Source organism: Trichomycterus rosablanca, chromosome 9 (genome assembly GCF_030014385.1).
Source record: "Trichomycterus rosablanca isolate fTriRos1 chromosome 9, fTriRos1.hap1, whole genome shotgun sequence".
Lineage (NCBI taxonomy): Eukaryota > Metazoa > Chordata > Actinopteri > Siluriformes > Trichomycteridae > Trichomycterus > Trichomycterus rosablanca.
The window spans coordinates 8,838,276-8,860,409 of NC_085996.1; the positions used below are offsets into that span (position 1 = coordinate 8,838,276).

At 40.2% G+C, this 22,134-nt stretch overlaps 3 protein-coding genes across 4 annotated transcripts; 2 read left to right on the forward strand and 1 right to left on the reverse strand.

The window, feature by feature from the left end:
- Window positions 1–537: 537 nt before the first annotated feature.
- exoc8 (exocyst complex component 8) lies at window positions 538–3,606 on the reverse strand. Its single transcript, XM_063001824.1, has one exon. It carries the CDS (start codon window positions 3,526–3,528, stop codon window positions 1,468–1,470), a length of 2,061 nt encoding a protein of 686 aa, XP_062857894.1. The 5' UTR covers window positions 3,529–3,606; the 3' UTR covers window positions 538–1,467.
- Window positions 3,607–4,769: 1,163 nt separating this feature from the next.
- sprtn (SprT-like N-terminal domain) lies at window positions 4,770–10,125 on the forward strand. 2 transcript variants are annotated; one of them, XM_063001825.1, is made up of 5 exons: window positions 4,770–5,228; window positions 6,078–6,177; window positions 6,249–6,401; window positions 6,583–6,874; window positions 7,662–10,125. In XM_063001825.1, exons 1-5 carry the CDS (start codon window positions 4,915–4,917, stop codon window positions 8,837–8,839), a joined length of 2,037 nt encoding a protein of 678 aa, XP_062857895.1. In that variant the 5' UTR covers window positions 4,770–4,914; the 3' UTR covers window positions 8,840–10,125. The 2 variants fall into 2 exon arrangements, with proteins under 2 accessions (XP_062857895.1, XP_062857896.1); XM_063001826.1 differs by having other exon boundaries at window positions 6,273–6,401.
- Window positions 10,126–14,005: 3,880 nt separating this feature from the next.
- On the forward strand, window positions 14,006–19,573 carry fam89a (family with sequence similarity 89 member A). The gene is made up of 2 exons (XM_063001116.1): window positions 14,006–14,589; window positions 17,307–19,573. The coding sequence occupies exons 1-2, from the start codon at window positions 14,311–14,313 to the stop codon at window positions 17,562–17,564; spliced, it is 537 nt and encodes a 178-aa protein (XP_062857186.1). The 5' UTR covers window positions 14,006–14,310; the 3' UTR covers window positions 17,565–19,573.
- The last annotated feature ends 2,561 nt before the right edge of the window (window positions 19,574–22,134 follow it).

The following is a 22,134-nucleotide window of genomic DNA, read 5'->3' on the forward strand; positions in this document are numbered from 1 at the left end:
ATATTTAAGCTCTTAAAAAGTCCAGAATCCATCAGTGTCTAGAATCGCAATCCTCACTCTTATAATTATTTGCATTATAATACCAAAAGTATGTAGACATTTGACCATGAGCTTGAACATCCTATTCCAAAACACTGCGTGTTTGTATAAAGCTCCTTTGCATTTATAACAACCCTCCACCTGCAAAGGCTCTGCAAGACTGTTAGAATTAGTCCTCATTTATCCGAGTCAAATCCCATCCAGATCCTGTGGCAAGACCTTAAAATGAGCAGTTCATACTAAAAAAAAAAAAACACCACAATTTTGAACCAAATTTCTTCACAGAAACATAAAAGACTGAATTGGAGGGTCTGAAACATTTAAAAATGAACAAAAACAGAAGAATTCAGTTGAGGGGCAAATAAGGTACCCAGTTCACTAGAGTTTCTCCACACCAAACTAGTCAGAGCAGCTATTAATAGACCTCACTTTGTGCAGGAGGGCACAATCATGCCATAACAGGAAAGAGCCTTCAAAGGAACACTTACATTTCTGGCTTTTAGCAAATGCTTTTATTGAAAGGGACTCATAATTGCAACTTATTCAATGCAACTGAGGGTTAAGGGCCTTGCTCAGGTCTAGTACCCTACCACTGATTTTTTACATAATCTATTATTATTATTTAAATGATAAAAAATTAAATTCATTTAAAGCTAATGTTAGCAGTTAATGTGGAGACATACAATGTGATCTTAATTATTAGTAGCAGTGTCAACATGCATAACTCTACTGTAGTTACTAAATATCATTAATAAAGACAAGACAGATGTATTTAGGGGTGTAAAGTCACATCCTTATAAACAAAACAGCATAAATGACATATACATCGTTCAATTATTTTAATGATGTACATTATTAACTGATTATCAGCAACAGATACAAAAATACAGTTGATGCGTTTCTAGCAGTGCATGTAAATAATAAATCTAAGTTATCAGACGTCCAATAAAACCCAGTGAAAGCAGTCAAATGATCTTTAGTGTGTAAACCTGGTTAATGTATTCATTTAAAGGTGCAAAGGGTAAAATTTTTGCTTCAGTGCTTACAAAGTGAACTACAGCAGCAGATCATGCTTACCCCTTAAGCAAAATTTTATACAATTTGAGTCCCTTGGCAGGATAGTCTGACATGTTTCTATTTGTGAGTAGTAAAATTTATTGTGAATTGCTTCTGAAAGCATGCCTATAGCATGAAAGACAGGATAAAGGTGAACAAGCCAACTCATGCTGTGTTTTTCTCAGGCTTGCTGAACACATCAGTTGATCAGACAGTTTCAACAATGCTGTTTCTTTGTGTTCTCTAGATATTTATAAATGTTCTATCATTAAAATTTGACCAATGCACCTTGAAAGCAAAACAAGTATGAAAGATTCAGTTAGTATTATTATTAATGTGTAGTCACACAGTCTTCAGTCATGGTGGTTCACATCACACCAGAGACGTGGTACTCTCTGGATTAACTCTAACAGACCTGGATCCCTTCCTGAGGTCCTGCAGCTGTTTGGCTGGTTTGCCGACACCTTCCTCAAACCTGCGCTCCACCACTGGAAGCACAGTCTCATGTAGGAATGAGTCGTTCTGCAGGATGAAGCTTTTCTTCTCAGAGTCCTGCTCACAGCGCAGACTGTAGTCGACGTGCTGCACGGCCACCAGGATGATCTCTCTCAGGCTCTCGAGGAACACCAGGTGCAACTCAGGGAAGTAGAGTTTCAGGCCTTCCTCCAGAAACGCCATCATCTGCTTGGTAAAAGCCACAACAGTGTAGCTGAGGTTCACCCAGCAGTCGTCGCCGGTGTACTGATTGAAGGAGATAATGCCACAGTTTCGCATTTCGTCTTTGAGCTTGGCGAGAGCTTCAGGGGTCATCAGGTTCATTCTGCGCCACATCTCCTCGGAGTTGCGGTGCTTGGTGGCCTCGATGATGACATCTTTCTGGCACTGAAGAGCTGCCTTGACGTCCTTAACAAGAAGAGATTGCAGGATGAATGTCAGGTCCAGTCCAATGTCGCTTAGCTGCTTGCAGTGCTCTTCCGCCAACTTGACACATTCAGCAGCTGTCGTCAGGCTCTCCTTGCTGTCGAAGACTTGTTTGCTGAAGGCATCTGCGAACATCCGCATTGCCGAGCGAGACCAGACAACAAAAGCAGAATAGCAGCCTGTGTCTCCTGCAAAGTCAGTCTCAAACTCCCGGGCTGTTTCTAGCAATCCAGTAAAGAAAACGTTGCAAAGCTTCTGGATGTATAACAATGTGGCCCCTTCGATGCGCAGCTGACGGATGGCTGTGTGCACTGCAGCAGCTCGATTCTTTAGGTACAGATCACAAGCTTTGGTGGACTGGCCAAGTCGGATTAACTGTGAAACAGCGCGGCGTGTCGCTTTCGGTCCACCACGCAGTGAGCGATCCGGTGAAAGCTCAAACACCAAGACCTCGGTCAGCTGCCGAACTCGGTTATCCACTTTCCCCTTCAGCTCTTTGACCTTCAAAGTCACTGGCTGGTCCTTCAAGTACTCATTGAGCTTCTGCAATAGGTCCACTGCCCCTTCAAAATCTCGCTGAGCAATACAGACATCAAGATCCTCTGGGAGTTCCTGAATCCACTCTGGACTTAAATCCACAATTTCCTCTGTGTCAAGAGCTTCCTCCTCATCAAATGGGTTGGTGGAGAGTGCAGTGACCTCCGGCCTGACTGGAGACTTAGGAACCTCCTCTTCTTTCTTGTTACGGTCCTTCACTTTGGATTTCTTAGTCTCATCCAGAATCTCCAACCACTCCTTTTTGATCTTGCTGTTCTCTGCTTGAAAAATGCGACTATCCGGGAACATCAGGATCTTAAACATGTCTTTCATGGGAGGGTTGTCTTTGACATTGACGACAGCAAAGCTCTCCAGGTCATAAAGAGCATTGTATTTGTACTTGACTGCACCGCGACGATTTGGTAGCCAGGTGGCTATAAGCAGACAGTCGTTCATCAAGAAGGCGTGCACTTTCTGTAACTGCGACATGTTGTCAGCATCGTATTCAAAAAGATCGCCGTTGTAGACCAGATATCGGCCAGGTGTCTCCATGATGTTCTTGCAACCTTCGACTTTCTCCAAAAGTGTCGTCAGGGTTCTTTGCTTCACCTCCTCGGTTTCTTTGGGGAAAGCAGTAAGCATTTCTTTGGCTGCTTCATCCTTGTCAGTTGACAGCAAAGCCTGGGTGATACTCTCCATGATGCTCTTCTGTTCAGTCAGTATATGACTCAGTTGGTACATCTCACTTTCCAGGTATGAAATCTCCTTGGCAGTCTCGATAAACTGCCTGTAATTCTTGTAGACATTTTTCTTGAGATTCTGTGCGGTCTCGTCAGCCAGCGTTTGTATCTTCTGTCTGTGTTCTTGAAGATCTCGATCTCCATCTGACTGCTGTGAGAGCTGTTTTACATAGTTTTGTGGATCAAAATTGGGTGATTCGAGCTGCTTGCGCAGTCTGTTTGCTGTTTCAGACATTTTAAAGTGTTTATTCGTTATTCTATGAAAGTATCTTCGAACAAATCGTCTCCCTGTGTCGTTATTTATCAAAAACAATCTACCATTTATATCTGCAGAGACGTTCGCTTCCTCCTCAGGAAGGGCGATGGCTCGTAATGCGCATGCGTAAATGTACGTCCCAAATTGCACTATACCTCACTTGCTTATGTCATTCACTATTTAGGGCACTGGATGAACTAATACATCGCATACTGTGAATATCCAGCGCAATAATAATGTCACAAAGATTATGTACTGCACTGAATTCTACTGGCGTCGCAACAGCGTTTTCCAGGATTTGTAGAGCAACTTTAAAGCATTATGCATTATACACTTTATAGGGAATAGGAGGTAGGGCACGATTTGAAACACGACCCTGGTAGGACGTTGCAAAGCGCTCAAAAGTAGGTGGCCAATCATAATACCTGAATAAAAATATAAATCAATAAAGGCAATGTATACACCTTAGTGTAATTAAAATATTACATACACAAATATTAAACAACACTAAATAAAATAAAATTGTATTAATTAGGCCAAAACAAACCCATGGGGTGCATAAGGGCATCTCCCCTTATAGTCTGAAATGAAGCAGACACAATAATAGACGTAAATATCAAATATTTGCGTTATTTTAAACACTTGAATGCTAAGAAATGTTGGCGCCAGCATGTTATATAACATGTTAAATAAAACGTGTGATTGCTGGGTTTTTCTGTCTTTTCACATTTTTCTGTGTGACATGATCAGAATTAAATATAAAAATACTGAGCTGCAATTGAATAATTAATTATTTATCATATTATTACAATCGTATACATTATTATATTTAAAGATTTATAGTAAACTTAAAAAGTGTTTCTTTTTAAAAAGAAAAAAAGAAAGAAACACTTTGGTTGGTCAGTTTTAAGCGATTTATAAAATTAAACTCAGGCTGCGTTCCAATCTAAATATTAGACACTAAATTATTTGTTGTTGGGGCGCTACTCTAGTAATTACGCAGTCGTTACTAGTGTGCAAATTAAGCAACCTGTATAGTGCGTATTCTTCTATTTGGGACACAGCCCAACCCAAACGGAAAAACGTCACTTAAACCAGCGGTTGGTTTGCTGTCCTTTTTGTTTACTCAGACTTCTCAGCCTGTTTTAGCCCAATTTCGGTTTATTTATTAACATAAATTTAAAAATATGCACCGAAATATTTTAGCGTTTGCTGAACAATGTTAATGAACGTTTATATAGGGCTGTTACAGAAAAAAACGGCCCCAAATGCTTTAACCGTGGCTGGGTAAGCTAGGTTGCTAACTGTCTGTTTCTGAGGCAGACCCGGCTGTGTGTTGCTGTGCTGGGATTAGAATCATTAATAATGGAGGATAAAGACTTTCTGCTGGCTCTGCAGTTACAGGAACAGTTTGATAATGAGGTTTTGGCTCACACATGGAGCGATGACAACAGTGACAGTTATCCTCTGAGTAAAAAGCGGAGAGTTGAGTCGGACTGGGATGTGGTGGAGTATTCCCAGCCTGTACAGCCGGAGAGACCGCTGTCTATAGTGGATGAATCGTGGGAGACGCTGGATCCCAGTCCGGATATCAGAGCCACGTTTCTCGAGTTCAATGACATGCTTTTCTGGGGGAAACTCAGCGGAGTCGAGGTCAAATGGAGCCCAAGAATGACACTGTAAGCTTCACATCATCTTCACCATGGTTTTCCAGTCTTGTCCTCAAAGGGTCCAACCAAGCACAGGCACACTTGATTTCACCTCTGTAATCAGTTAGTCTTGGTCTTAAAATGTATTCATTAGGATTCTAATGTCATGTTTTACACACTTTGGTTACATTCATGACAGAAACGGTAGTTATTCATCACACAAGATTCATCAGTTCACAAGTTTAATGTCAAACAGTCATGGACAATTTTCTATCTCCAGTCCACCTAACTTGCATGTTTTTGGACTGTGGGAGGAAACCGGAGCTCCCGGAGGAAACCCACGCAGACACGGGGAGAACATGCAAACTCCACACAGAAAGGGATCAAACCCAGGACTTTCTTGCTGTGAGAGGACAGTGCTACCCACTGAGCCACCGTGCCGCCCCAGTCTTAAAACACTAGAAGAGTTGTTATCAGATGAAGCTTTTGGCCAGTAGGTATGAAAAACCTACAGCCACACCGACCCTTTGATGATAAGACTGGACACCACCACGATTTAATTGCTTGGGTTTTACTTATTACACTTTTCCATAATATTTAATTATCATTTGTACTGTTATGGACTTGTACATCTGCTGAGTCCTTCTTGGAAAGTCTTACCAAACTCTAACCTCTTCTTGACCATTACATGAACCTACCAATTGCCAGTCAATGATGTTACAAAATGTTCTTACTTAATGTTGCTTCCATATCAGTGTCTAGATTCTTGAACACCAAGAGGTCACATAATGCATATTTTCTTTAGTGAGACACAAAAGCTTGCAGGTTAACATGTCCCATGATCCTAACGTGTTAAATGTGCCGTCATGTATGATGCAGGTGTGCAGGTGTATGCTCTTATGAAGGAAGAGGTGGTCTGTGTTCTATCCGTCTCAGTGAACCTCTTCTGAAGCTCAGACCACGGAAAGACCTGGTGCAGGTTTGTCTATAATTAAAAATGTTTTGGATTTTTTTACCCCACTGTCCTGCTTACCGGCAGTTTTTTTTAAGCCTGTTGTGTTGATCCGTCCTCAGACGCTCCTGCACGAGATGATCCACGCTCTGCTGTTTGTGACTCAAAACAACAGAGACCGTGACGGTCATGGACCAGAATTTTGCAAGCACATGAACAGAATAAATAAAGCCACCGGAACCAAAATCACAGTAAGCATTATTCTGGATTTTGTTTTCCTTATTCATTTATTTATTTTAACTGCCACTACAGATGCCTCTGAAAACAGCACTAAAATTAAGTTAACGATCACACAATTTAACAGCACTTAAGTGGAATTGAACTGCCCATCAGTCATTTGTACCATATTGTGTCTCTATTCCCCCTGTTTAGATTTATCACTCCTTCCATGATGAGGTAGATGTGTACCGGCAGCACTGGTGGCGCTGTAATGGGCCGTGTCAGAACCGCAAGCCCTTCTTCGGCTATGTAAAAAGAGCCATGAATAGAGCTCCGTCAGCTCAAGACCCCTGGTGGGAAGACCATCGGAGAACCTGTGGAGGAACGTACACGAAAATCAAAGAACCGGAGAATTATGGAAAAAAGGGCAAAAATGGTGAGAAGAAGGAAAAGAACGCCTCAAAGAAGCCTGCAGACAAACCCAAACCATCCACCAGCACTGCAGGTATAGCAGCCTACATGTATCTGTTTATCTATTAAATCTAAATTAATTTATTATCTGTTTATTTATTCATTTTTTGTCATTAGTTTTGTAGTCACCTGAATAAGACACACAGTGCTAAAAACTGTCTGCTTATTATGCTTATACGTGCATTAGGTTAGAACAGTTGCATGAAGGCTAATATTTAATAGTATGATAGCTGTGATGGTGCCCGGTTGGTGCAGTGGTAAATTACACAAGCCCTCTACCACTAGGATCTTGGGTTCAAATCCCCAGCAGTGCTGTCGGCCGGTTGGGTGTCTACATACAGACACTGATTGGCCATGTTGGCTGTGTATTGGCAATCCTTGGCTTAATAGGTACATATTTCCAGAGACACACTTTAAAATCTTTGGGAAAACTTTCCAAGAACAGTAGAGGGTTTTATAGCTCAGAGCGAGGTGCCAAGTCCATATTACTGTCCACAGTTTTGGACTGGGATGTCCAAAAAGCTCATGGCCAAATAATGTAGCTTCAAATGTGAGCTGCATGTGGTCTCGCTACATTTCAGTACAATTAAATCGGTGTTGCCTAAACATCCTGCTTCTTTGGAATGTGTTACGATGATACATTCTCAAAAACTATGCATCCGGCCAGTGATAATAATACTTCCTTTGATGTGTCGATTCAGACAAGATTTCGATCTTATTGTGCATCCTTGTAGTAACAGGCTGATGATAATTTAAAAACTATTTTGAAAAACTGCTATATTTATGTATTAATTTTACAAAAAGTTTCATTTTTCTTGTAGTTTCTGGTTCTCAGGACATCAGGAACATCCTTCCATTCAGCGGGAGGGGGTTTCTTCTAGGAGGAAGCACACAGCCATCAACTTCTATACAGAAACCACCTATCCAAAGCCCTCCAAGTAAAGCCCCACCATCACCAATGACTGTACAGGAACCAGCCAAAACTCCCCCCACAGACCTCTTCCTGCCTCGCAATGGGACAGTGCTTCCTAAAAGATCTGTCAGTAACCACAATGCTTTTGTGAACATCAACGGCTCTCCTGTGAGAATCACAAAAACCAACGGCAGTTTGGTCAGACCAAAACAGAGGACGGTGCAGGACCTTTTTCAGGTCAAAAAAACGAATTCTCCTCAGAAAGCAAACTCAAATACAACAACAAACCAGGGGTCTAAAACACTGTCTTCCGGTAGTGCCTCACAAGTGAAACCTTCTCAGGGTACAAACTCTCCTAAAACTGGCATTTTTAATAAAAACTCCTCAGGCAGCTCTGACAGACCAAAGCCTCCTTCTGCAGGATCACCGTTTTCTAAATACTTTGGTAGCCCTAAAAGTTCTGGAAGTGGAGTTCCAGGTTCCAGTTCTACAAATCCTAAAACCCAGATTAAAACGGAAAAGGGAATTTCAAGCTTCAGTTCGAACAATTTTGGAAACCCTAAAAGTTATGGAAGTGGAATTCTGGGTTCTAGTTCTGGAGTACAGATTAAAACAGAAAACAAAATTCCAAGCTCCAAATTTAGTCAGTTTGGGAGCCAAGAACGTTCTGGACTTCCAGCCTCCAGTTGTACCAGCATAGGAAGCTCTTCATCAAGTGCCAACTTAAAACAGGTCAGAAGTCCAGAAAAACCTGGAACAGGTTTTTATGTACCAGCCTCAAGCTCCAGACCGGTTGGAAGTCCCTTCAAATCAGGCACCACTTCAGGAGCAAGGAAACGGTTTCGGGAGGATCATAATTCAGCACACATCTTTGATTTCTTTCAGCGAGTCAGCCAGTCGCCCACAGCTTCCTCGTCCAGGGTTCAACGTGAGGAGGAAACTGCTTCTGATGTGCCTGCTTCAGGGGCATCAGGTGCAAGTAGCACTTCCCTTAGTTCTGCTGCTCTTACTGTACACTGCCCTGTGTGCCAAACGAAAGTGCTCGAGTCCCAAATTAACGATCACTTAGACTCCTGCCTCAGGTGATGAAAACTCAATTAAACGTAAGTGTTTGTGTGTTTCTGGATGTGAGTCGCTTTAAGCAGTGGAAGTAACAGTAATTAACAGTAACAGTAAACTTCATGTAGGTCCTGATTGGCGTCCTTGTTGCACTTGTCACCTCTGTTGCATGCTCAACATGCTGGTTGAAGATGCCTCAGGCTAGCACACTGCTTTCCATCACGTGTAAAGCCACCAACTGCTTTTTTTAGTGGGTAGCTACGGATTCCTACGCAGAGCTTAACATGCACAGAGAAACAAGCTTTTCCTCTGCCGATTGTGCCTGTGATAACACGGTGCTCGACAACACAGTAGGTGTCTCTGTTGTAGCGGCATTTTTGTGACCCCAATCCCAGCCCTCCACCCTCAGACATGGCCTTTGTCTGAGGGAGGAGGGCTGGGATAGAGGAAATAAAAAGGGAAAATGTTGGATCGAGATTGCAAACAATTATACCAGATACAAATGCAAAACTAGTCGACTAGACGACAACATTCAGAACCCAGTGGAAAACGGTAAAATACATCTGTGAGCGTTTTGTCACTGCACTCCTAGGACACTGGCTTAAAGTAAAAAGTTGTTAAGGCAATAAACTAACTATTAGGTAGCTAAAAGCTAGATTTAATAGATGATTAAGAAATAAGTCTGTTTTTCCCTGTTGCATACAAAAATGGTATTTTTTATTTAATTAGCTGTCAATAATAAATCGAAGGGTCAGTAGATATGTTCTAATTGAATAGTACTAACTTGGGTCATTTTAACAATTGACATGTTCAGTCAGCTTTTCACCTCATTGCCTGAACAAGCCTCATCATGGCAAGACCACCCTGATTGGTCAATGTCTTGGTGATTGACAGCACTGAGTCAGTGTTTCACAAAGTCCTTCGGTGCCTTCTCAGCAGATGCTCATTATCGAATTTCACTCCATCTGCTATTTACTCTTCACAGGGTCAAACTGGAGCAGGATATTTTTATCTCATCATCAATAACACTTCTACTATGTCAGTGCTGAGTCAGTGACCCAGCCCAACCCAGTTCTGTAAGACGCCTGTCGGTCTATTTTAAGGTGAACCTCAACTAACATTCCACGGTTGGGTTTGTTTTTGTAAGAAATTGTTATTATGATGTTATTTTAATTACTGTGATAATGCTGCACTGCGTGTTCTGGAACAATAGCATCTTCAAACAAACAGGTTTTAAATTGTTTGCAAATATGTTTACAGTTTTTTCAGACTGACCATGATGCTGCTAAATGTTACATTGTTTTAACTATTTGAAAAGCATAAGCTGTTTTGAAAAAAATAAATAAATGTTTTAACTATACAGTATGCTTTTTTATTATTATTTATAATTTTGTATACTTAGCCCTATAACACCTTAGTAACTCTTTTCCACAGTACTAAAACCTGGAGCCTAACTGTGGAAATACTGGGTTAAATGAGGGTAGCCAGATTGTTTCCAGCCAAAAGAAAGCTCAGAATGCACCAAAATGCATAAGAATATCCAAAAGCTACATATTAAAATGCTGAACAACTTATTAACAACAATACTAAATAAAATATTGTGTAACTTTAGTAATTAGACGGATCGTGTCTCTATTGTTAATTTAATGACATGAAATACTGGGACATATTACAAACAAATTTGATCTTTTAGAAGTTTTAATGAAACCCCAAACATTAAGCCAAAATAACCCAAAACTGCTTTTTTTTTTTAAAGACAGTATTGCAATGCCTAGCCTATCTCTTATATTCCATTAAAAATTCATGTAGGATTCCAGAACCCTTAGGGAATTAAGGACAATTTGCTAAGGGCAATGGGTCGAAACTGAACCGAAATGATGCCAAATGCAAATTAATTCTTATCATAGATCCCTCAAAGCTGTAACTACATATAAACAATGACTTAAAAAAAGTACTATTCATTTGTGGTGTCCGAATACAATTACCTTTTAGTTTATTTCTTGAAACAGATTTAATAAAATGCTTTTAAATACATACTTTTGGTTTATATTTATAACTACAAAGACAAAAGACCTTGTGTGTAAGTTTGAAGTGAAAAACACTGGAAGTGACTGAATACACTCAACCTCCCTACTGTAGTTTTTCCTTTCCTCAGATTTAGTCTTGTCATTTTTGTCAATGCCTGCATGGGGTACCTAGCACTTTCTAAAACAATCTTAATTGTTTTTCCCGGTCATGGTAGCGGTGGGTCCAGTTTCCCCTGAACCATTATGCGCGATGCAGTAACAGTATCACTTTTTAGACAAATGCCCCTGGAAGTGAGCAGCCTTGCCCTCACTATCAGCGTGTGCCATTACATTATTGTGTTCCTCTGTGTTACAACAATCCCCGGATCCAGCAGCTGCATTGTGTGTGTGTGTGGGTGTGTGTGTTATTGTGCAGGCCACATGGTGCTGAAAGAAAGTGCTTTGTTTCGGTCTATGTGTCGCCTCACTGCCGGCCATCTGCTTACTCCCATAGCCCTGACCTCACACCCCAGCTCATTCCATTCAGTCAATGCTGGATCCTGGCAGTGACTCCAAGAGTCAAGGTCTTGGCAGCTGACTTTATGTAATCTGGAAAAAACGTGAAGTGACACAGTCGCACATCTAGTATTAAGGATACCGAACAAAAGCATGGCTCCTGGGGATCTTGATTTGAACTTTGCATTCGCTATCTTTTAGGAGTTTTACATGTGCTTTCCATTTCCATGCGGATTTCCTCTGGGTACTCTGGCTTCCAACCACTTTTGAAAACATTCAGGAGGTGGATTGGCTACTCTTGCACCTACTCTATATGTAAGTTAGTAAGGGTATATAAGTGTCTATTTGTCTGGCTTATCCTGTTTCACCTTTCAGGACAACAGGGCTCTTCTCTGTATTAGCAACCAGGTGGAACTTACAGCTCTGTTTAAGCAGCTGAGCTTCACAAACGTATAGAATGTCTTTATTTGTCATATATACATATACAACCCCTGGCAAAAATTATGGAATCACCACTCTTGGAAGATGTTCTTTCAATTGTTTAATTTTGTAGAAAAAAAAGAAATCACAGACATGCCACAAAACTATCATTTCTCAAACTGTCAACCCTCTGGCATTAAGAAACAATAAAAAAAGAAACAAATATAATAGTTGTGGTCAGTCACAATTGCTTTTTTTTAGATCAAGTAGAGGAAAAAAATATGGAATCACTCAAATCTGAGGAAAAAATTATGGAATCATTAGAAAACACTGCACCATTATTACTTTGTTGCACCACCTCTGGCTTTTATAATGGTTTAAACTCTCTGAGGCATGGAGTTAACTAATGACAAACAGTATTCTTCATCAATCTGCCTTCAACTGTCTCTTGCTGTTGCCAGATCAGCTTTGCAGGTTGGAACCTTGTCATTGACCATTTTCTTCAATTTCCACCAGAGATTTTCAAATGGATTGAGATCCGGACTATTTGCAGGCCATGCCATTGACATTATATGTTTTCTTGAAGGAAAGTTTTCACGTCCTTTGCCCTATGGCAAGATGCATTATCATCTTGAAAAATGAAGTCATCATCACCAAACATCCTTTCAACTGATGGAATAAGAAAAGCGTCCAAAATTTCAATGTGGACTTTGGCATTTATTGAAGACCATCTCCCCTGTGCCTTTACCCGACATGCAGGCCCATATCATCAACAACTGTGGAAATTAACATGTTTTCTTTAGGCAGTTATCTTCATAAATTTCATTGGACAGACACCAAACAAAAGTTCCAGCATCATCACCTTGCCCAATGCAGATTCGCGATTCATCACTGAAGATCACTTTTATCCAGTCACCCACAGTCCACGATTGCTTTTCTTTAGCCTACTTTAACCTTGTTCTTTTCTTTTTATGAAAATGTCATTGACAATGGACCAATGTGTTTGTTCTTGGTCTCTACCACAGTACTAATCTTCATTAAACTTTTATACATTTATACATTTAGTCTTCATTGCAGACATCACCATGTTTACAGTAGGAACACAAATCAGTTATTGTACGCCACCCCTTGGAGCAGAGAGGGTTAAGGACCTTGCTTAAGGGCCCAACAGTGGCTGCATGGCAGAGCTGGGCGGCAGGTGGCACTGTTGCCTCACAGCAAGATGGTCCTGGGTTCGATCCTCAGGTGGGGCGGTCCGGGTCCTTTCTGTGGGGAGTTTGCATGTTCTCCCCGTGTTTGTGTGGGTTTGGTAAATTGGAGACACTAAATTGTCCATGACTGTTTTTGATATAAACTTGTGAACTGATGAATCTTGTGTAATGAGTAACTACCGTTCCTGTCATGAAACAAACAAACAAACATGGTGGAGCTGGGATTCGAACTCTCAACCTTTCAGCCCTATAGCCCAAAACTCTACCCACTAGGCTACCACTGTCCCCATCAATATTTAAAATAAAACAAAATGACATGTGTTCTTTACCCAGCTTTCCTTCTAACATTGTTTTATTCGATGTGTGTTCTAGACTATGTGTACTTGTACTATTTTGTTTTCTGTTTAAATTATTTATTTATTAATTTATTATTTATTTCTTTTAAAGACAAAGTGTAGTTTATAAAAGCTTAGACACAATGATGCTGATTAAATGAACGTGTAACCAGGTCCATCTGTTGTTTCTCCTGTGTGCAGTGAGAAGATTTGTTTGTTTGTTTGTTTGTTTATTTTAATGTCATGTTTTACACTTTGGTTACATTCACGACAGGAACGGTCCTCACTACACAAGATTCATCAGTTCACAAGGTTATATCAAACACAGGCCTGGACAATTTTGTATCTCCAATTCACCTTACTTGCATGTCTTTGGACTGTGGGAGGAAACCGGAGCAGCCGGAGGAAACCCACACAGACACGAGGAGAACATGCAAACTCCACACAGAAAGGACCCGGACCGCCCCACCAGTGAGAAGATAAAGCTGATGTGTGTGATGTTCCTCCATGTGCTCCTGCTCTTTTTTTTCTTACTGCATTTTTGTGTACTTGTAGTAGAGTAATTAAATGTTTACTCTGATTAAAGAGCTCCAGATAAACACTGTAGATGAGAGAACTAATGAATAATAATAAGCTCTGCACTGCGTCATCGCAGGCCACGCCCACTAAAAGTAACCGGATGTGCCAAATCGGGAGCGCAGAGATTTTAGTTGTTCGGTACAAGAGACGGGAGCTCGGTCCGTTAACCGTTTTTCCCGATATTTATTTGCACAAAAGTTGTCAGTCAGCGGCGGTAACAGTTTATATAGCTCAGTCGTGTTTACTTGGCTACAGAGATGAGCGGAAAGTGCGAGCTGTAAGCTTTAAACACACTGGTATTTACATTAGAGACTCAGTTCAGCTGAGCGACGGTTGGTTGGTCGGTTGGTTGTTTGTGTTGGGCGGTTATGTGAGGTTGTTTTAATTCGTCTCTTCAGCCCATTTGGAATTATATCGTTATACCGTTGAGGATGAACGGGAGGTCGGTAAACGGCAGCGGGCCGGGAGCAGCAGGAGGGGCTCCGTGCTGTATTGAAGGATTACCGCCGCTGCCCAAGAGCCTGAGCGGCCTGCTGAATTCGAGCGGCGGCTCGTGGAGGGAGATCGAGCGCATGCACGCCAAGAAGGCCATGATTCAGGACGACCTGCGGCGCGCGCGCACCACCGGAGGCGCGTTCCCGACCGACCGGGCTGTCCCGACCAAACCAGCCAACCTGGACGCAGCGCTGGCTCTGCTCAGGAAAGAAATGGTAATGTATTTATATCATATTAATACTGACCAGTATGTCGGGTCAAGAAGTGTTATTATTACCTGCATTATTATTATTATCAATACAGACCAATAGATCCGATCAACAGAAAGATGTTGCGTTCACCTACTATAAGCTGTATCATATTATTGTAGTTATTAGTTATATCAATACGGCCAGCTAGATCTGATCAGGAAATAGTGTTATTATAACCATTATCATTATCATCAATACAGACCACTAGATCTGATCAATAGAAAGATGTTACGTTCACCTACTACTATAAGCTGTATCATATTACTGCAGTTATTAGTTATATCAATACAGACAGCCAGATCTGATCAGGAAATATTGTTATTATAACCATTATCATTATCATCAATACAGACCACTAGATCTGATCAATAGAAAGATGTTGCGTTCACCTACTATAAGCTGTATCATATTATTGTAGTTATTAGTTATATCAATACAGACAGCCAGATCTGATCAGGAAATAGTGTTATTATAACCAATATTATTATTATTATTATTATTATTATTTATAATAATACAGACCACTAAATCTGATCAAGAAAAAGATGATGTTGCCTTTACCTACTATAAGCTGTATCATATTATTGTAGTTATTAGTCAAATCAATACGACCAGCAAGATCTGATCAGGAAATAGTGTTGTTATAACCATTATTATAATAATAATAATTATTATTATTGTTATTATAATCAATACATACCACTAGATCTAATTAAGAGAAAGATTCTGCGTTCACCTGCTATTAGCTGTATCATATTAGGCCAGCTAGATCTGATCATAGTATTGCTTTCACATTTAATAACCAGTATTATTGTTAGTATTAGTATAGTTCTATATCAATACCTTATCTGACTGTTAAGTCTGCTTAGGCAGTACCTCTAGTGTAGGTCTTGGGAATGTGAAATGCTGCCCTGGCTGGTCACCGGCCAAAAATGGTTCTGTTTCTCCATGATAAAATTCCTTTCTTAATGATTATTGTGATTAAATGCCTGAGACATACTTAAGAATGTCATTGACAATGGACCAATGTGTTTGTTCTCTGTCTCTACCACAGTACTAATCTTCATTAAACTTTTATACATTTATACATAATAATCTCCACTTTAAGGAAACAAATTATACAAATATAAGAGTCATTAAAATCTGTTAAATCTTAAAGTTAGTTCATCTTTATTATGCTTGTTTTAGTTTTCATTAAAGACCTCACCATGTTTACAGTAGGAACACAAATAAAATAAGATTAAAGAACACAGATTATACAAGGCGCTCAAGTGGCTCAGCGGTGTATTATGATAACCCCCAGGTGCTATTAGCTATCCGGGTGTCTACACAGCCATGATTGGTTAGAACTGGGGTGGGTTGGCACCCTGTCAAAGGTATTCCTGCCTTGCACTTGAATTTCATCATGGAACCGGACCTGCCACAATTCCAGAATAAAGTGGCTGATGAAAAAAAAGAAGAGTAGTTAGGAAGTTTAATCCCTTCAATGGGATCAGTGTTCCATCAGCTGATTGGCTGGTTAATATGCAGATCCTGCATGCAGCTGCTTTTAAATTATTAAAGTGAGTAAATCATCCCCTTTTGTACATAATGATTAAATAAATGCATGCCTGCAAGGGAAGCACGCTTTCCTCCTACAGCCCCAAAGACATGCAAGTTAAGTGAATTGGGGATACAAAATCGGCTGTGACAATGCTTGACATTAAACTTGAACTGATAAATCATGTTTCCTGTAACTACCAGTCCTGTCATGAATGGAATCACATGAGTGTAAAACATGACATTAAACGCCTAATAAACAAACAAACAGGTGTAAGAAAAACCTGATTCATGCTGCAGACATATTAAGTCTATTGAAACCCTATAATTAAAATGTTTTACCTAATTGGTCAAGTGTTCAGATCGTCACATTTAGCATGAAGTGCTGCGTAATGAAAACATACATTATTTTCCTTACAAGTGTCTTCTTCAAATAATGATTGTAATTGCATAAACCAGGAACTTAATAAATTATTTAAAGGAAAGTTTGTGTAATAGAAGTAGCGTTGACACATAGAAGTGATGTCTATTAATCTACGTCCAGAGATTGAAAGGAATTCAAGTTTAAAATAGTAATTCATGCATCAGGTCTCGTTAGGGACTAGGGAGGAAAATTTTGCCTATTTTATTTAACCAACATTGTAATAGAGCACACATGGCAGTGATGTACAAAAGTACAATCTTGTCTTTGTCTAGATGCCCGGCCAGTTGATAGCACCTCTTGAGATTTAAAGAAATTGACCCATTTAAAAAGTTACAAATTTTGATCACTTATGTATTTCTTTTAGCCAGTAATGCATCAACTTTTCTTAGTCCAGTAGTCCAGTGAACTAGCCCAGTATTTATATGGCAGTTGTGTCCATTTACTCTGCATTTTGACTCTGAGGTGCTTTTACACACAGCGCGTACATGATTAATTCTGGAGTAATGCCAGTGTAATTACTTCTTGGAGTTCTTTCTCTGCCTGTTAAACACATTATCTCCTCAACAATTGTCTGTCTGGCTTTTATTTACATAAATAACTTTAAGGTCACACTTTGGAAGGAAGCTGGGTTTAGTCATTGTATGGAGAACAATAGGTTAGTACCCAGTTGTAGTCCAGAACCCAACCTGCTAAGCTAACACAGTCTCTTATTTTTTAGGTGGGTTTGCGACAACAGGACATGTCTTTGCTTTGCCAGCTCTGGTCCCTGCACGAGTCCATTCAGGAATACAAGGGCAGCTGCCAGGAAGCCGGACCGGGCGCTATGGACAACGGCTACTTTGACGAAGACGACGAGTTCTACACCGACTCTGGTGTCACACCCACTGAAACGCCAGAAGAGAGCGAGACTACGCCAACGCGTAACGGGGCGTCAGAGGACACGTGGCTCCACGAGTCTTTCCGCATCGCAATATGATTAGCATGGATTTGCTTCAGCTGAAACTCAAGGCCAACGCTGTTCTTCAGGATACTGAGCTGTGATGCTGTCATTTAACTGACTTCAAAAAGTTTTCCAGCAGACTTTTCCTTTTTATATATTATGATAAACCAAGATTATTTATTATATATACAACAATATAGCATTTCTTCTTGATTTTGTGGAAAGACTTCATGAGTGGTGATGCATGTCTAGAACTATATTTCCGCTGAAACAGTACAGTTCTGATTTTGGGCTCAATTCTGCTGAAATTCAGCCTGAAGGTGGAGAACTTTCTTAAAGTTCGAGGATGATGGGAAGAAATGTGATGCTGGAAAAGTGCACCTACATCTGCATTCTTTTATTTGGCAGATGGTTTGCATGGGCTGTAGCCTCGGTTAAGCATTATAAAATGCTGGGAGTTGAACCAATGCAGAACCTCAAATGCTGACCTCTTAACGGCTTCAGTATTATGTCTTAAAATGAAGTGCTTCTCCTGTTTTCATGATTTTATTACATCTACAAGCAGTTTTACAGCAGCCCTTTCCTTCCTGAGAACATGCTGAATCCAAAAAGGTTACATGATGTCATAGTGGGATTCAGTTGAAAGTTTGGGCCCTGTACACATTTTCTCACTGTGGCATAAATTACCCACACAGTCTGCTCGCTGCATCATGCATTATTTTTCAGTCTACACTCTTTTTTTTAACATATCTAACACATAATTAAAACTATGTACAGCCTCTGGAACTTTGGACACTCCTGGTCACCTCTCATGCTTTGTTGATTTTGTAAGTGAATTAGTGAAGTTAAAACAAATATGCACATTTTAGTTTTTAACCACAGTTCACTTACTCAAATTAATATATTATTAGTTTTCAGTTCAGCAAATAAAATCGTCTTGTAGACGTCTTGTGCACGCTCGTGCACTACAATCTAAAGAGAAAGGGTCATGTCTAAGAGAAAGTGCAACAGCTCTTAGACAAATTTGACTAGGGGTGTCTAAACCTTTCCTTAAGACTGTAGGTTACTGTGTATATCAATACTGCATAGTGCTAGCATGGTGCTTTCTGCTTTTGAATGTCAAGGGAGTAATCTAGCCTACGCACAATGCCTTAATAAGATCATCTACACGAGTTATGCAGTACGGTGCTTTTATTTTTCATTTCTAACAAAACAAAAAATGCACAAAACCAAAGATACAAGGTTTCATACATCTTTATTGCAGCAGGTCCGATTCCACTGGCCAGCCACTCATGCACCAGTTACAGTGAAATCTACATCAGTAACGAAACTAAGACTATAACCTCTATAGTGTTTTTCATTCGTACATGTTTACGAGGAATCCTAACAGCTGGGTTAAAAGACTCTCTGAAGCATTGCGTGCTTGCATCTCAGATCAATTTTTTTTCCTTTAAATGCGCTTCAGTCATGTTCACCACATTGTGGAAACCAGAGTCAACTGAACCTGATCAGAAAAGTTGAAGGAAGAACCATGTAGGCAGTCATTGTGTGTGTGAACTTTCACCTGAAACATCACCGCTTCCTCACCTAGTGCCTTTGAACACCGGGAACACAATCCAGGCTCTCTGGATCTGATCTGTTTAAAATTTGCAGAATTGATTTACATCAGCGTATCATTTCAATGTAAGTGACTGTCCTGTTATTTATGTCAAACACAATGAGACCGCCACAAACGTCTTCTTACCCGTAACCTATCCACCATGTTGAAATCCCATTCACTTATAGAGGTGTGTTGTTGCTGGTGGACAAAATGTGGTGTCAGTTTGTACTGTTTCACTGATTCCACTTTTTGAATTCATAATAATTTTGTAAACGAGTAGTGACAGAACTTGTGTATCTGGAGTGGAGGTGGCATTAAGGTTGCATGTGTGTTCATCAGAAAGACGTTCTGCTGTATGTTTGGGGGGGGGATTTTATATGCTCTTTTTATATCCGTTATTAATTGTATTATTATATTAAAGCAATATATCATATCAGACAAAAAACCCTCTTGTAATTGTCTTTTGATGCTGTAATCAGTCTTGGGATTAAAACTCACAATGTTTTGAGCACTTTCTGCTGCAAAATATTAACTTGGACAACAGTTTGGATTAAGCTTGGATGACATCTAATCCATCTTTAGTGTAAAATGTAAGAATTTGTGTCAATACAGATGAAAAACAGCATTTTAAAGGTCAGGCACTGATATTCGATGATATGACCTGGCTTGCAAATGACATTCCAGTTCATCCCAAAGGTGTTTTGTGGGAGGTCTTTGCAGGCCAGTTTTTAAATCATGAATTTACAGACATTGCACAGGCATGCTATATTAGGAGAGGGTCTTCTCCAAACTGCTGCCACAAAAAAAGAGCTGGATCACCACACACCCTGTCCATATCCAATCTATGGCCACTAGTCCTGGAGATAACATATTGCAGCGGCAGCAGGAAGGCACTCGGACACGGCCAATTGTCTTCGTGTGGACATCCAGCCAGGAAGGTGCTTCCCTGTGGTGTGGTAGCACGTTAGACCGCTGTGCCACCTGAACGCCCCAGGAAGCAGAAATTTTAATTTACATAATTGATTTATTATGCCTCTTAGCACTGGGTGTAGCTTGGTGTTTTTTTTATTACATTATTCTTTTAAAAATGTGGGAACTGTATTATTTAAATATTCAAAATGTATCTAGGACTGAGTATTAACAGCTCTGAATTTCATTTCAGTGAAAACCAACCCTCTCCACAAGAGTCACTTATTGGTCACTGTGCACTGAAGAGCTCAATCTCTGCTAACTGTAAACCAGTGCATGACTTTGCTCTTCAACCTTGATTAATATAATCCTCTTTAATTCCCTGAGCATGTGCTCAAACCCACCTGTTAAGAAATGCTCTAGTACTGTATTGATAAGACATGCACTTAGTGTCCAGTTTATTAGAAACACCACTAATACAGGGTAGGACAGTTTGTTTTTAGATCAGCCTCAGTTCTTTGTGGCATGGATTCCACAAGGTGCTGGAAACATTTCTTGAATGACTGCTCTCATTTTGGGAATCAGTCCACGTCAGACATAGATGATCCCTAAACATTTTGGAAAAATATTCCAAGGGCCTTAGAACATTTTGAACAATGGTCTTATTATAGACATAATTTATTAAAATATTGCCCTCTTCTACAAGTAAGACACAAAAAGGTCAGGTTGGTCATTTTAAGAGAATGTGCTTCCGACAGATAAAATCTGAGCATTTGCAGGTATTCTGAAGTGTTCTTCTGCTGTTACTCAATCCTCATTTAGCAAACAATTTTACATATTTGAGACAAGAAGGTCTGAGAAGACCTGGAAATTTATGACGGTGGAATTAAGTTATTTCCAGAGCCTGCCTGTACTTGTGCAAATTCTGCAAAGTGTTCATGCAGTACAGTGCTGAGCTACAAACCCACTTCACTGATCTTAAAGTTTACACACACTCCTTAAGTCTTGGGATTTTTTTTTACATTAGAATTGAATGCCTTTATTTGTCATATATACATATACATGTGTACAGTACAATGAAATTCTTTTTTTGCACATCCCAGCTTGTTTCAGATCGCAGGATCAGCCATTGTACAGAACTTCTGGAGAGAGTGGCAGTATGGCAGAGCCAGGATTTGAACTCTCAACCTTTTAACTGATAGCCCAAAGCTCTACCCACTAGGCTACAACTGTCCCATTTCTTTGTGTTTTCCCCCATATTTCTCCCAATCTGTTGCAATTCTGTCATACAAAAGGACTCTGAGGCAGCCGTGATGAGTACTCCCAGACGGTCCAGAGAAAAACAAGCGACAGACCGCCAACAGAGGACTTGAAAACTATGGTGTCTGGTACTGACCAACAGAGGAGCTACTGTGGTTTAAACTGCAGATCATTGTAATCCTGATGATGATGGTGAATGTGTCTCAGCACAGACAGCTTCGAACCATTGTATATATGCAGGGCTGCGTAGTCCCTAATTAAAAAATCCGGTCACCTTAATTTTAGCATATATTGGTACGTTTTAATACATTGTGTATACACAATATATAGGAATCCATTCTAAACACTTGGCACAGTGTGTAAATAAGTGAGCGTGGTATTGAAGCAGAGTATCTGCATGGGTTCTGAGGTCATGCCTCCTAAATGTCAAGAATTTGGCAAATAACTGAAGGAATGTGTAGCAACCTCTCCAAAAACTCTGTAAACTCATGGGGCATGCTGGGATTCTACTGCACTGTTCATTTTTTGATGTGACGTTGGGCCATGACACAGTTACAAAAACACGAATAGCAAAACTAACGCTGCTGCTGCTCGTAATAGAGGTTCTGAACATCATTACTGAAGCTGTTCTGTTTCCTTAGTAGAGCTAACAAAGTGTCACAAAAATGTTTGTACTATGAAACTAGCTTTGGCTCGGTCAGATTTTCCTCAGACTGCAATGTCATGACAGGTAGGAGATAAACACACTCACTCTGAGAGGAGAGGAAGACGAACAGCTGCTACAGTCCTGCTTTCTGCAACACTCTTGTATGCAGCCTCTGCATGCGCTGCATACTG